General features: G+C 43.0%; 1 protein-coding gene across 2 annotated transcripts in view; it reads right to left on the bottom strand.

Annotated features, from left to right (window-relative positions):
• MBOAT2 (membrane bound O-acyltransferase domain containing 2) overlaps window positions 1-15,463 on the bottom strand; it is a 101,208-nt gene that overhangs the window by 19,371 nt on the left and 66,374 nt on the right. For both annotated transcript variants that reach the window (XR_001918850.1, XM_018055689.1), the window contains exons 4-5: window positions 10,746-10,841; window positions 191-246 (exon numbers count right to left, since the gene is read on the bottom strand). Coding sequence is in view for 1 of the 2 variants with exons in the window: in XM_018055689.1 (XP_017911178.1) it covers window positions 191-246; window positions 10,746-10,841 (152 nt within the window). In the remaining variant the exon portion in view is untranslated. The remainder of the gene's footprint in view (window positions 1-190; window positions 247-10,745; window positions 10,842-15,463) is intronic.

Genomic DNA, 15,463 nt, shown 5'->3' with positions numbered 1-15,463 from the left:
TGCATTACAGTCGGATTCTTTACCATCTGAACCACCAGGGAAGCCAAAGCAGAATTCAGTATTTTTCCTATCTTCCCTCCCTCCATTTCTTTCCTCTAAAAAACAGCAGAAAGTTATGGTAATCTCTCAAACAAAAGGTGGTTGGAATATGACTTTTTCAGTGATGAAAGATTAATTTCCAAATTCTTACCATCATGAATTTCATAAGCCAAACTAGTGATCTTCTGGGTAATTATCATCATTGGGCTGTGAAAAAAGAATATTTTAAAAGCAGAAATTTAAAATGATACTTATGATATATGAAAGAGTTTATTCTGCTTATATGACTGCAAAATCCTGACATGAAAAAAGACCCCAAGGGATTCTGAAGACAGAACTCCAGGGCTGCTGAGTCTGGGGAAGGGACGGAAGACAGGGAATCTGGGCTTTCTGCTTTGCTTTAAGAAGAGGCTTGTCCTCTACAGGAGACCGTGAGGATAGGATTTCAACACATCTTTTAAGAGGGCATAATCTAACCCATAATGCTGAACCTGAAGCTCCAATACTTTGGCCACCTGATGCCAAGAGCCAAATCATTGGAAAAGACCCTGATGCTGGGAAAGACTGAGGGCAGGAGAAGGGGACAACAGAGGATGAGATGGTTGGATGGCATCAACGACTCAATGGACATGAGTTTGAGCAAGCTCCAGGAGACATTGGAGGACAGAGGAGTGGGGGACGGGGGGCATGCTGCAGTCCACGGGGTTACAAAGAGTCTGACGCAACTTAGCAACTGAACCACCACTGGCATGAGATACACAGAGCTCGGCCCCAAGAGCTTGCAGGTGACTCCCCCCTCACCTAACGGACAAGATCTCATAGAGACCCTGTCACATGATGACTGCTCTTAAACTCAAAGTACCAGCGGGAGAAACTTCTTCTTTGGTTCCCATCAAAGTCTGTTCCGAGGTGAACACCACTCTCTCTCGGGAGATTATTCCTCAGCCAAATGCTCCCCCAGGCTGCTTTCAACAACCAGCTGCCGTTTTAACCTTGGAAGATAGTTTACATGCCTTTGAGGATTACAAAAAATTCCTTGAAACTTCGATTTCTCCAGGGGAAAAGGATCATTTTTCCCACCTGCCTAAATTCATTTCATAGTTTAGCTCAAAAAGGAATAAGAAGATACCCTTCGCTCTGGATTTTAATTCTCACATCACCTTAAAACATCATAAAAACAACCAATAAAATAATAAATTTATTTTTCAACTCAGTGACATACTAAACTGCTCAGTTCATGTGTATCAGATGTTTCCCAAAGGCAAATATTTATATGTGCTTTTTGCATGTATGCTCTCACTGTGCCCACTGGCCACCTGGGAGACCCAGGCATGCAGAGTGCAGGCTCTCATGCAAGTCAGCTGAGCTGGGGGACTGGGTGCTGCGAGGCTGTACTGCTGGATCTAAGAACTATTCTCCCTCACAGGGGCGGAAAGAATGCGGAAGCAGGGTTTCCCCAGTTTGGCTCAGTGGAAAGACTCTGCCTGCCTTGCAGGAGACACAGGTTTGATCCCCAGTCCAGGGAAGATCCCACATGCCACAGGGCAATGAAGCCTGTGTGCCATGACTACTAAGCCTGTGATGTGCAACTAGAGAAGTCCTCGCAACGAGAAGCATCCTCGCAATGAGAAGCTCGTGCTCTACAACTAGAGTAGGCTCTGCGTGACACAACTAGAGAACAGCCCGTGAAGCAATGCAGACCCACCACAGCCAAACATACACAAATAAATGTTAAAAAGAAGAAGAAGAAGAAGAAGAAGGCGAAACACATACAAATACTCCACTCTCTCCAAATGCTGGCCTCCACCCAGACCACACTCCCTGGAGCTGCTCTGCAAGGGCAGCCCATCTCCTGCTTCAAGTCTCAGCTTAACAGTCACTTTGCACAAGAGGCCTGTGGGCAGCTGTACCTCCCCACCCCAGGAAGCCACCTCTGCCCAAATGGGACACACACCTTTCACTTCAACTTAGCTTCCTGTTTGCTTTCTTCAAAGAATTTCTCACACTCATGGCTGCTTCATTTACCCAGTTACGGAGGGGCTTTAAAAGCTGTCTGCACTCTTTAGCAGGTTCATGCGACAGGGAGCGAATGGTCTTTTTCACCACTGACCCCCTAGCGCCGAGCGTAGTGCCTGGCCTAGGATATGAGCTGGGTGAATATTTCTAAACTACCACGTAAACCCAACCTTCTGGGTGCCCACTCAAGACCCATCACTCCTTATGTAAGTTGATTAGACTCCCTCCCTCATGTCCACTCTCTGTGCTTGAAAACAGTCACCAGACTATTCTGTAGTTATTGGCTTATTTTTTGGTCACCACGAAACTCATCGACTACTTAACAGCAGGAACCCTGCCCTATTCACCTCTGCACCTTCGCTACGTGCTATATGTGTGTGTGTGTGTGCGTGCACGCACACATTCAGTCGCTAAGCTATGTCCGACTGTTGTGGACCACAGGAACTGTAGCCCACCATGCTCCTCTGTCCATGGGATTCTCCAGGCAAGAATACTGGAGTGGGTTGCCATTTCCTTCTCCAGGGGATCTTCCCGACCCAGAGATCAAACTGATGTCTCCTGCACTGGCGGGTGGATTCTTTACCACTGTGCCACCTGGGAAGCTCTACCTGCCAAGTAACTGGGCTCAAAGTTCCAACTGGTTTGCAAAAACGTCTCACATCACCTACTGTTTCCTTAACAGATAATCATTAAGCCTGAATATTTCCTCTGGTTGTAAAGGGGTTGTCATTCCACAGCCTCTGGTCCAACCTGTCATGGGCTGGCGTCAGGGAGTGGTGAATGTGAGAATAAAATGACAGAAGACATAATTATCGCGGAGTGACTGTGAAGGAGTATTTGATAAATGAAAGTAAAAAAAGTTTGGCACAGGATAAACAAACTCATGAGAGCTCAGGAGAGTCAAGCAGGGGGGAAGGTGGCCAGAGGAGTCCAGCACAAGCACAGGACAGAGACCAGGACACAGAGGGGACTGAAAGGGGAGGAGGACTGGCCTCACCCATCACACGGAACCTCCTGTGCAGAGAAGACGGTTCTAAATGAAAACATTCCCACGGTTTACAAAGAGACCAGCTGGGGTGGTTTTCCTAACAGTGCATTGTGCTCCTAAATACCTGAATGGGGACAATCGGCGTGACTCACACAGATTTCACTTACACCTTTATTGACATTTTAACTACCTGTTTGCCTTGCATTCAGTATTTAATCGCCTTCCTGTTCCTAAAATTTGAGCCAGCCCTATGTGAACCAGACTCTCCTGTTTCCCTAGGGTGGAGGCTGCGAGGCGGATGGGAGAGGGCAAGCAATTAGCTTCGGTGCCTTCATCCAGCAAAGGGGGCCTGGGTGGAGCCACCTGTACTTTCTGCACAGCAACATCACTAGATTGAGGTGGAGTTACAGACACTTTCTCCCCCAGCACTCTACTTGGAACAGGAAAAATATAGAATCTAGCTATTCAAAATAAATACTCAACTGATAATACAGCTTCAGGTAATATAAAAAAATATATACCCATCTGATGTAAAGAACTAAAGAGACTCTAGACTTCTTATAATTTTTTAAAAAGATACAAATTAACTTTCTTATTCAACTAAAACCTTTACATCTTTTTTCTCTACAATGAGTGAGAGTTACAGGATTTAGTTCTGCCACGCGGTCAAACTCAAACTCTAGGTAAGCATCACTAGAGAATTAATGCTGAAAAAGAACAATCTCTTTCTGAATCGTTCTGTCATCTCTAGGAGACTGCTAAACTCCAAGGATACTGCTACAAAGCAACTACGAGCACCTACAAGCAGAGAAGGCAATGGCAACCCTCTCCAGTACTCTTGCCTGGAAACTTCCATGGATGGAGGAGCCTGGTGGGCTGCAGTCCATGGGGTCGAAGAGTTGGACACGACTGAGAGACTTCACTTTCTTTCTTTCTATAGTTACTTTTGAAGAAGGAAATGGCAACCCACTCCTGTGTTCTTGCCTGGAGAACCCCATGGACGGCGAGGCCTGACGGGCTGCCGTCTATGGGGTTGCAAAGAGTCGGACACGACTGAGCAACTAACACACACACACACACACACACACACACACACACACACGATACAAGGTCAGCATGCACACACACACACACGATACAAGGTCAGCATGCCACCAGGGTACAGAGACTTGACAACAGAGCAAACTGACCGGTCCGCTTTCAGGCATGTCTAAGTACGCAGGGGCTCGTCTGCAAACAGCAAAACCCACTGAAAGCAACAAACCCCTGGGACTAGAGCCAAAGGAATGCACCTTGCGAGGGGAGGAAAAGGCTTCTGGGAGCCAGGCAGCCATCCAGCCAGCCCCTTCACTTGCTCATTTTGAAAATGAGCATCTAATGAGCGCCTACAAGGCACCAGGTGCTGGAGACACAGCTGCGAAGGAGACAGGGTTCTCATTTGTGTACAGGGGAGGGATGGATAACAACTGAGCTTAGAGGCAAATACACGGTGTGCCAGCTGCTGCTGTGTGCTGAGCAGAAGAACAAAACAGGGAGGGGAGAGGAGTGCCAGGAGGCCGGTGGGGCCTGGCCTCACCCAGGTTGACGCTTCACAGAGCAGCTGAGTCAGGGACCAAGCCCCGCAGAGGCGGGCTCGCCAGCACCCCTGCCCAGGTGGGGGCACGGAGACTGACCTGGCCTGCTGGGAGGCTAGTGAGGACGGAGATGCAGCTGGAGCCAGCGAGTAAAGACAGGACAGATGGTGAAGACAGAAGTGTCGGGATGGTCAGAGTTAGGAGGCTCCTGCAGGGACTGTGAGGACAAGGCCGAGACCCAGGAGGGACTGGGGACCGTGGAGGGCAACAGGCAGGGCAATCACTCGCTTTTAATGGGTATATTCGCCCCTGGGTAAAGAGGGCTGTGGGGTGCTGGGGGGTAAGAGGCAGGCGAGGATGGCATCTCAGAGCAGGATGACAGCACAGACCCCGTGTAGTCCATCCAAGTCGTCTTCTGATGGCAAAGACAGCGGCACCTGACGACTGTTCGACAGTGGATCAGAATCAGGGCTTGAGACCTGAGGCCACCAAGGGTTCTGACCAGAGGAAAGGAACAGAAGGACGGAGCTGGCTGGGAAGAAATGCAGGAGGAACAGGGCAGGGGCATTGGGAAGTCCGGGTCAGGCAAGTTCAGTGGGAGATGCTGACTGGATAACCGGGCAGAGAGGTGTGAACAGGCAGCTGGACACGTGAGCCAGAAAACATCCTGACTCCACTTCTCATCAACTGTGGACATGGGGGAGCTGTTTAACTCCCCAGCCTCCAAATTCTTATCTATAAAATGGGGATAATAAAGCCACTGTGTGGATTAAATAAAACAGCAACAGGACAAAGGCCATGAACAGTATCCGAGGCACAGCAGATGTTTGATAAAACCCTCATTCAATAGATACCGGAACCACTGCTCAGCAGAAGGTACTGGATGGCTGCAATAATTAACTGCTAAGCGCTGTCCCTGAAGGAACCTGCTCACTGAAGTTAAGAGCTCAACAGGTACACAAGTAGCTACATGGAAAAGTGTTAAGGGCCAAACATTTGAAGACACATACAGAGAAACTAAGCAAGTTTATGGGGAAACACCTCGAATAGGAGCCGCTTCATCTGAGCCTCTAGGAGCCAGGAGGTTGGACAAGCGGGCAGGTTGGGAAGGGTGTTCCCGGCAGGAAGAAGCTGATGGGCAGTAGAAGAAGCATGAGGACGTGGAAGCAGTTATGCGTCTGCAGCATCAGACGAGGCGGGCAGAGAGGCAAGGCCCAGCACACACGGCGTGGACTTTGAGGGCTGGTGATCCCTTTTTGGGATCCAACCAGTCCATCCTAAAGGAAATCAGTCCTGAATATTCATTGGAAGGACTGATGTCGAAGCTGAGAAACTCCAATACTTTGGTCACCTGATGCAAAAAGCTGACTCATTGGAAAAGACCCTGATGGAGGCAAAGACTGAAGGCAGGAGGAGAAGGGGACGACAGAGGACGAGATGGTTGGATGGCATCACTGACTCAATGGACATGAGTTTGAGTAAACTCCGGGAGTTGGTGATGGACAGGGAGGCCTGGCGTGCTGCATTCCATGGGGTCGCAAAAGTCGGACACGACTGAGCGACTGAACTGATCAACTTTTTAGAGTCATAAGGGAACACTGCAGATCTCTTGATAAATATCATTATACCACACTGCTTTGTGAACAAACATAAAGTCAGGGGGAAATGCTGATGTATGGAAGAAACCAACACAATACTGTAAAGCACTTATCCTTCAATTAAAAATAAATAAATTGGAAAAAACAATCGGGGGAAAGGTTCAGGTAGGGAGGGGAACAGACAGAGCAAACCTTTATAAGGTTTATAACCTTTATAAGACCGTGCCTGTTTTGTCCCGGGAACTTGAACTACATGAGTAGCAGCTGGGCGGAACGCACTCCCTAACCTAATGTAGGTCAAGGTGTCAGGAGACACCCCCCCACCGGCTGAAATAGGATACGCAGAACACCACGGATGGTTTATCAGCTGAATAATTTATGCCAACAGTATTTACAACATAGTTACTGGGCACAGCAGAGAGCACCAGGGGCCCTTCTAGGACTCAGCTCAGTGAGCCAGAATGAAGCTTTTACAACAAACGGTCCCTCCCTTCTTCTACTGACAGGATGGTCACCTACAGAGTACTCAGCCCCCAGCAAAATGTACCTCACCGACCCAAAAAACTGGTAACTGCACGAACACACAGGGGCAGCCGGTAATAAGATACCGACTGAGTGTCTGGTGCTCTCTGCTTAGCTCTAAAATGTATTCTTGATTTCAATGGAAAATATTTATCTTTTAAAATAGATATCACATATATCTTCTTTTAGTGGATGCATTAACCAACGCTTCAGCTTCACAAAGATCAACATATTCCAATCAGAACTCATTTCCTTCCTGTCCCCCAAAATCTGTTCCTGCCTCCATCTACAAGAAGGCAAGCATTCACCTTTCTTTTTCTGTCTCAATACCGTTTCCTGAATAACCGAGAGGGGCGTTCCTCATTGACCCACAGTCCCAGCATTGTCATTCTGTACATTTATATCCCAGATCCAAAGATCTGTTTCTCTACGCAGGCTTCTTGGATTTGGCTATTCCTATGTCAGTCCTACAATATTCAAATGATGTCTGCTTGACAAGCAGTATATGTTTTTATACTGAATCTGCTCCTCTCAAACACTTCTAGGGAAACTCTTCAATTTGCCTAGTTTCCCTCAAAACCTCAACCGCATTACAGGTTAACTAGAGAAAAAGGACTGTTTTTACAACACTGAATGTTACTCTCTGAATAAACAAGATGCTTCATCAGTCAGTCTTTTTTATGTCCTATGGTAAAGCTTCATAGTTTACTACAAAAAGGTCTACACAAAGGTCCCTACATTTCTTTTTACACGTTTCCTTAAACATTTCATAGTTTTTATTGCTTCTGAAATTCAGATCCTTTATCTGTGACATTTTCTAACCAGTTATTGCTAATATAAAGGAAAGCTATTTAACTGTTTTATACTTCTTTTGTACCTATTTTCTGAGGCCAACATGTCAGCTGACAACCTAGCCTTTCAACCTTTCTGCAAAAAGAAGCTGCTATTAAGAGGCGAGTCCCTTTTATCTATTCAGCATTTTAAATGTATCTTGAGCCTATCTCTCTATCTAAACATACACACACACACACACACACACCCCATATTTCATGCACACACACACACTATCAGTGTTCCACACCTTTGCAAGTAACACTGGCTGGTACAGAAGAGCTCCCATGTGATTCCTCACCAAGAGCCTGGCTTCATTCCCTGTGTGTCTAACTTCAGGGCACTGGAGACCTTAGCACAAAGAACGGGTCACTAGATTCAGCTCTCCCTTCCTCAGACTGCCAACACCACTTTGGATGGCTCCCGTATCTACCCTAATTAGGAGCAAGTCAGGATCTGTTGTGCTCATGTGTTGTAACACTCAAGGCTTACTAAATGCTTCTTTTCTCTTCTGCGCGCATTAAAACAAAAGGGAGCATTCTAACTTAGTTCGGCCACAATGGTCTCCTTGAGCTGATTTATCTCTGTCTTTGTACCAGTTCACTGATGATGCTCAGATGTTTTCTTCTAGTGGATAAAAATTACATATTAAACTGGGAGTTTTACATCAGGTCGTCCATCTGTAAAATGCTATATTGTATTTCTTTGACATACTTAAATATTTTAAATTATATTCAAGTGAAAAATTTTTATTTTAGTGAAATACTTAAGATCCTATCACATGTATATTGTTCTTAAGGTACACTGTCCTCTACATTGTGGGGTCATGTAACTAGTTTTTTCCAATAGAATGGGAGAAAAAGTGGAGGGCAGGCATGCTCTCTCTGGGCTCAGCTCACTACGGGACACGCCATTCCCTCAATTTAATCAAGAGGATTTTAGAGACCCTGAAGGAGGTGGGGCCACAAGAAAGAAGCCTGGTTCCCTGAATGATCGTGGGGAGCAGAGGCCCCCTCCTCAGGGGGCTGGGTGTGAATGAGAAACAAACTTGCTTTATGTAAAGTCACCGGAGTAATGTGCTTCGATAGTGGTTAGCCCACTCCTAGAGGTAAAGAGTGACGGGAGTTTAGAATAGCAGATAAGGGAAATAAAAAAGGTAATGACTAAGTTAAATACAAAGACGAGGTTATGAGACTCCAGTGAACACTGGATCACACGAATTTGTACTTCTACCAATTCTTATTAATAAATTGAAATCTGCTGTGTTAAACTACTTAGTAAATGTGGCAATTTAAAAATATACGCAACTAATTCCTATTTTCATTACACTAAGATGACAACGTGGGACCTAGGCTACCTCTCCAAGTTCATCACGATTCAAGGTGGCCCAATACACCTACTGATTCTGCTTAAAAGCTTTTTGCTTTAAGAATTCCTGCTGTTTATAAGTTATAGTGAAAGTGAAGTCACTCAGTCATGTCCGACTCTGCAACCCCATGAACTGTAGCCTACCAGGTTCCTCTGTCCATGGGATTTTCCAGGCAAGAATACTGGAATGGGTTGCCATTTCCTTCTCCAGGAGATCTTTCCAACCCAGGGACTGAACCCAGGTCTCCCGCATTGTAGGCAGACACTTTACCATCTGAGCCACCAGGGAAGTCCTTTACAAGCTGATAGCCAACATCTACTCTCTTCTTCTGTATGTCAGGTTATTTCTCAATTCTATTCAATATATTGCTAATTTGACTATCTAGTTTTTCAGTGTATTTAATAAATTTTGTTTTGTCTTGGTTTTATTTGTTCTTTTAGATATAGTCTTTTATCCAAGTCTGATTTTAAAATCTGTTTAACAAAAGTAAAATCCACTTTGATATCATTAAGGAGAAAAAGATAATTCATCTTCTGAAATTCTCCTGTTTTATAACAGTGATTTTTCTTTAAGCTCACATAACAGTGGCTCTTTTCTAGCGTTCAACAATTTATTCATAGATGCCATGATTTGTTTCATTTTATTTTTTTCACTTACTTATCCTTCCATTGAATTTACTGGTCATTATTTGTCCTGCACAGATAACTCAAGGCCTACTTAAAAGCAGGTCTTCTGTGTCTTTTTCAACAGAGAAAACTGTTAGGCTTGACATATACACTGTAGAGTTTTATCTTCAACTTCCCCACCCAGTACGCAGATGTTAGCAGGTATCCCTTTATAAAGACGGTGAACAAGTTCATCTTTAAGGACTTGGACTGCATTTATCTCATAAGAGACAGTCAATCAGTTCTGTTACAGGCAGAAGACCCTTCCAGAACCAAGGAAGGACTAAATTTCCTCTGAAGAAAAGAAAGCCTGAAGTTATTTTTACCACTCACTAGAATACTGAATATCAGAATGTAAAACATTTCATAGATGTGAAATGCATAAAAGAAAAATACATGTTCAAGTGCATTCTCATGGAAATTCAGACTGACAAAGCTAGTCCAAGGACTTTCGTCCAGAGACAGTCCCACAGTGTGTTAAGAAGCAAGAACAAGCAATCAGACATTACGCAGCAGCTGGTGAAACACTGCACAAAAGGGATTCCAAGAAGGGAAGGAGGAAGAGAGGGAGGGAGGGAGGGAGAAGAAGGGTAGCAAGGAAGCAGGCTCAGAGGGGCTGATTTTCCATAGTTATTAAGTGACCATAAAATTTTCTAACAGAATTAGACCCAGTGAGGTTGCTCAGTTGTGTCCAACTCTTGGCGACCCCGTGGACTGTAGCCTGCCAGGCTCCTCCATCCACGGGATTTTCCAGGCAAGAATACTGGAGTGGGTTGCCATTTCCTTATCCAGGGGATTTTCCTGACCCAGGGATCGAACCCAGGTTTTCTGCATTATAGGCAGACGCTTTACCGTCTGATCCACCAGGGAAGACCAGAATTAGAAAATGCTTTCAATATCAGCATATCATACAAATTTTATTCCCATATATTTAGAAATGTTACAAAAGTCAATTTAAAAAAAGGTTATTTTTGTGACTTACACATCACTATAAAAGACCACTTTCCAAGAAGAAAAATTTACAAAAAGAATTTTAAACGAAAAGAGTTTTTCATTTGAACTACTAAATGGAACTATATTTTGTCTTTCAACCAACATGTTAGGATAGATAAACAGACTTCTGAGTCAAAATTTTCATCTTACCCTGAAAAATCAGCGGAATATTGTCCATAATCAAAGATATAGACTCTAGTGATTTGGCATACTGTGAGGTATCCCAAAGCAAACACGAAACAATATCTGGAAAACAAAAACAAGCTAGATTAGTGAAATAAAAAGATTCATTTTGTTAAAGAATACATTTTAAGCTAGCATATTAACTATATGATATGGTTCAAAAATTATAAACATCATCAGATCTACTCCACAAATGGTTTTCTTTGATAAATTGTAAAAACTCTTTACTAGTGTTTGCTTTAGTTTCCTTGAATTTTGTACCATTTTCAATGGCAAACACATTTATTTCCTACCTTTATTCATTTTTTCCTTCTGAAAACCCTCCATATAACAGATTATGTAACTAAAAGTCACGCTCACAACGTAAAACTAAATATGGTTAAGTACTGGTATCTTTATTTTTCCTTCTTTTTAGAAAACAAAATCTAGTATGAAAATATTTGGCTGAAAACACACATCAAACAAGTTCTTAAGAGTATTTTTAAAACTTGTCCTCAGTCATCTAAAATCGTAAACAATGTGTATCAGGTGGTATTTACTCACATTTTATAAACATAAATGTTTAATAATTTTCAGTCTTAAGATGTACGGGAGAGAGCTACAATAATTAAAAACACCAGGATTTCCCTGGTGGTCCAGTGGTTAAGAATCTGCCCATCAATGCAAGGGATACCACATCCTGCGAGGCAACTAAACCCACGTATTACAACTAGTGAACCCACGCTCTAGAGCCTGGGCTCTGCAACAAGAGAAGCTGCCACAATGAGAAGCTCGGTACCACAACTAGAGAGTAGGCCCCCCCACCCTGCTGCAACTAGAGAAAGCCCGTGCATAAAAACAGCAAAGACCCAGCACAGCCATAAATTAATTATTTTTAAAAAAGAATTTAAAACATCGTCTGGGGGGACTAATTTACGTATCAATAGAACAGAAATTCACAAACAGACTCTAGAATATATACCACTGTGTAAAATGAAGGCTGTAATGCATACTAGCAGGAGTGAATGGATTATCACCTAATGAGTTAAACAATTTGGGTGGGTGAATGGAGCTATGCCTTCATCGAAACAATCCTAGATGAATAAAATAATTAAATATACAGTGTAAAACTAAAACATATACGAGCTGTGGATAAATATTCAAATGTCCTCAAATCAGTGAAGGACTTTCTAAACACACATAATATAGAAGAAATCAATAGGAAAAAAAAAAAAACACAACAATGTATTTGATTAATTTAAAACCTTAAACTTCTCAAAGAGGCCATTCAGGAGGTTTTAGGAAAGGGTCCTTTCAAACTTCAGACAAATAGGTAATTCTGATCTACTTGGATTACTCCTGAGCAAAGAAGTATGCACTAGATCACTGAAAGAATCTTTAATAAGAGTTTAGTACACTATAACTAATTAATTTAAAATAAGATACCTTGACCAAGCAGGGTTTATTGGATAAATGCAAAAATGATTCAATATAGGAAGCCAAATTGAGTGGTGTAAAAGTATTTACACATTGAAAATTGGCAAACACTATACATTATTCAATGAACATGAATTTGAGCAAACTCCAGGAGATACTGAAGGACAGGGAAGCCTGGAGTGCTGCAGTCCATGGGGTCACAAAAGAGTCAGACACGACTTACTGACTGAACAAACGGATTATTCAAACCAGAGATAATCAAACCAAAGCCTGTAGGATAAATCTCGCTCCCTGCTTTGCTTCTGTCAATCAAATCTTGTCTGACCACGCTCATAGCCATTGACATGTATACTGTTTATGGCTGCTTTTGCCTCAGAACACCTGAGCTGAATAGCTGCAGCAGCATCTACAAGGCCCTCAAAGCCTAAAATATTTACTATCTGGCTCTTTGTGAAAGTGTGCTGACCCGAATCAGAAGCAATGACGAGAATGCTAATAATACACGCTAAACTTTTAAAAGTATGTCATGACCTGCAGCTATGACGTTGTGACTAGCACCCTCCCAAGAAAAAAACCCGGAAAATCTTATTCTTCTAGCATTCACAAACTATTATTCAATTCAGCAAAGAAGTTGCTCTTACTCACATTATGGACAAAAAAATGTCAACCTGTATCTTTAGTGTTTCACTTTCAACTTACTCATTAACATAAACAAAAATATCAATCAACATTCATTAACTGAACCACATCTGTTTGCCCATGATGTGAGCAACTTCTTCACTGAACCGGAAAAATCTGTGGTCTAATTCTGTCAACTCATGATTGAATTGCGATCATGGATTAGTTATGAGTTTGTCAAAAATCAATGAAAGCATTCTGTAGAATCAGAGAAAGTGTAAATTCCTTCTGCCCAGAAAAAGGATCTGATGGCTGTAGCAACAATCACCTTGCTTCCCTGAAGTAGTGAGCTAACAGGCGAAGGACAGAACTGCGAAACAAGAAAGACCAGGTGTCTTTCTTTAATAAACACTGCTGAGCAGCTACACTGGCTCTGAATAACCTAAGTCCAGAAAAAATCTGAGGTGCTGGGGTTTTTCCTATTATCCAGAACTGAAATGCACTCCTAAGCGATACCAAAGCGCACCACATTTTCACTGTCATCTTTTGAGTTAGGCTGCAGGGAAAGGTGACAGGGAAAGCCTCTGATTTGCCAAGTTCAGCATCAGCAGAAGGAAACAGACATACAGGCCAAATGTACATGCATGGTATTCTTATCAGTGCTGTGGTCAGGGCATATGTTTCACTGAATGTCTTCAAACAGAAAAACATGCATGCACATGAAATCCAGCAGACCTGACTGAGATTCAAATAACGGCCCCATCAACCTTTTACTCTTCCTAGCAGTGTGATCTTGAGAAAGTGACATTGCTTCTGAACCCTCATTCTCTCCCTTAGAAAAGGCAGATGCACAGGGAGCAAGACCGCCTATCTAACTCAGTCACTGTGGTCTCGTAGCCCCTGCAACTGGCAGTTTACAGGTGGGCGTGAAACGTAAGTGCAGAGAGTGAAACATGACACAGAGCTTTTGGAAAGGCTTTCTCCTGAAATAGCAAGTAGGATACTTGCTGAGGAGGGCATGTCAACCCACTCCAGTATTCTTGTCTGGAGAATCCCCTTGGACAGAGGAGCCTGATGGGCTACAGTCCCTGGGGTTGCAAAGAGTCAGACACGGCTAAGCAACTAAGCACAGCACAACACAGGACCCTTGCTACTGCTATGTCGATTAAGTCCAGCTAGCCTACAGACAATCTGGTGAGATGGTGAAGCAGAAAAGCTAAAGAAAACAAAACACAGAACTTTCTGATGCCCTCAGAAAAACAGAGTTGCTGAGTTAATCAACAAGAACTGCCTCGCCTTATGACTTCTCCCTGGAAAGGTGAATCTCTCTGCACTGGTTACCATTATACCACTATGAGTTATACCATTACACCACTATGAGTTGGGATTTCTGCTCTGTGCAGTTTTAAAAGCATCCTGATACTATCATCCTTTATAACAAAATGAAATCAACAAGATTTAAAGAGTTCCAGAGAGAACACTTTATTATTCATTCAAATAATAGTGTTGAATTATGGCTCCATTTAAAAAACAGAAACCACATCTAAAATACCCATTCTCTAGATATTAGATATGAAGTGGAAATTGTTCAGGGAAAAACAAAGTGCTCAGGGACTATGGGAATTAATGAGCTTGAAATGTCAAGAACTGAAAAAGAATTCTTCCCAAATGAGGAAAACAGGCAACATCACCAAAAGGTTCAAAATCTTGATGGAGAGAAAGACAAAAACTAATAAGTGAGCCATTATTTTAACGTGAAGTCAAATGAAACTCATCACTTTCAGGGTGCTCAAGTTCAAGGGGCTTTGGGTGCGGCCCCAATTCAGGAAAGGCCAACACATCTGAGGGCTAACTGTGGTGTGTACTTAGTTGCTTGGTCGCGTCTAACTCTTGGGACCCCACGGTCGTAGCCTACCAGGCTCCTCTGTCCATGGGATTTCCACCTGGGAAGCCCTACTTACTATACAGTTCGATTTATATGAAATTCTAAAACAGACAAACTGATCAAAGGTGGTAGAAAGCAGAGAGCAAGCGGGTTGCAGGGGGCTGGGCTGTAAAGATTACAAAGGGAATGCGGGAACCTTGGGGGATGAATGAAGTGTCCTGTGTCTGGGGATTTGGGGGGTAGTTACACAGGTCTGGACATTTGTCAAAACTCACTGAACTGGTGGTTCTACTTTGTTTAAGGTAATTTTTAATCTAAAGAAAGTTGATTTTAAAATTATTTGGAAACAAATTTTATAATTTCTTTGCAGATTCCTTCTCAACCTGGGACTCCAGGGTTCAGTCCTCTTCTCCATTTATACCCATTTCCAAAAGGTTTTTATCCAGTCCCATGCCTTTAAATACAAACACAACAGTCATGTGAATACGAACACAACTATTAGGCATAATGACAGTTGGGACCTACAGGTGAATGAAGTAAAGCAAAAGATGAGTGTTCTATGTCTGGGTATATTTCAAAACAGGACCTTAAGTCTGATAAAGTCAGCAGGGACTTGGAAAGATTAACTGCTTATAAACTGTTCAAGTTTCCTATTTAAAAATTTATGATTAATCAAGTCTGTTCATTTATAGTTAGTGGCTATAATGCGTGAGGCAACCTGAATAATTCATTTTCTATGGGGTAGCATACCTGTAAATGAGGCTGT

Source organism: Capra hircus, chromosome 11, assembly GCF_001704415.2.
Source record: "Capra hircus breed San Clemente chromosome 11, ASM170441v1, whole genome shotgun sequence".
NCBI lineage: Eukaryota > Metazoa > Chordata > Mammalia > Artiodactyla > Bovidae > Capra > Capra hircus.
This window is presented reverse-complemented; position numbering and strand designations above follow the sequence as displayed.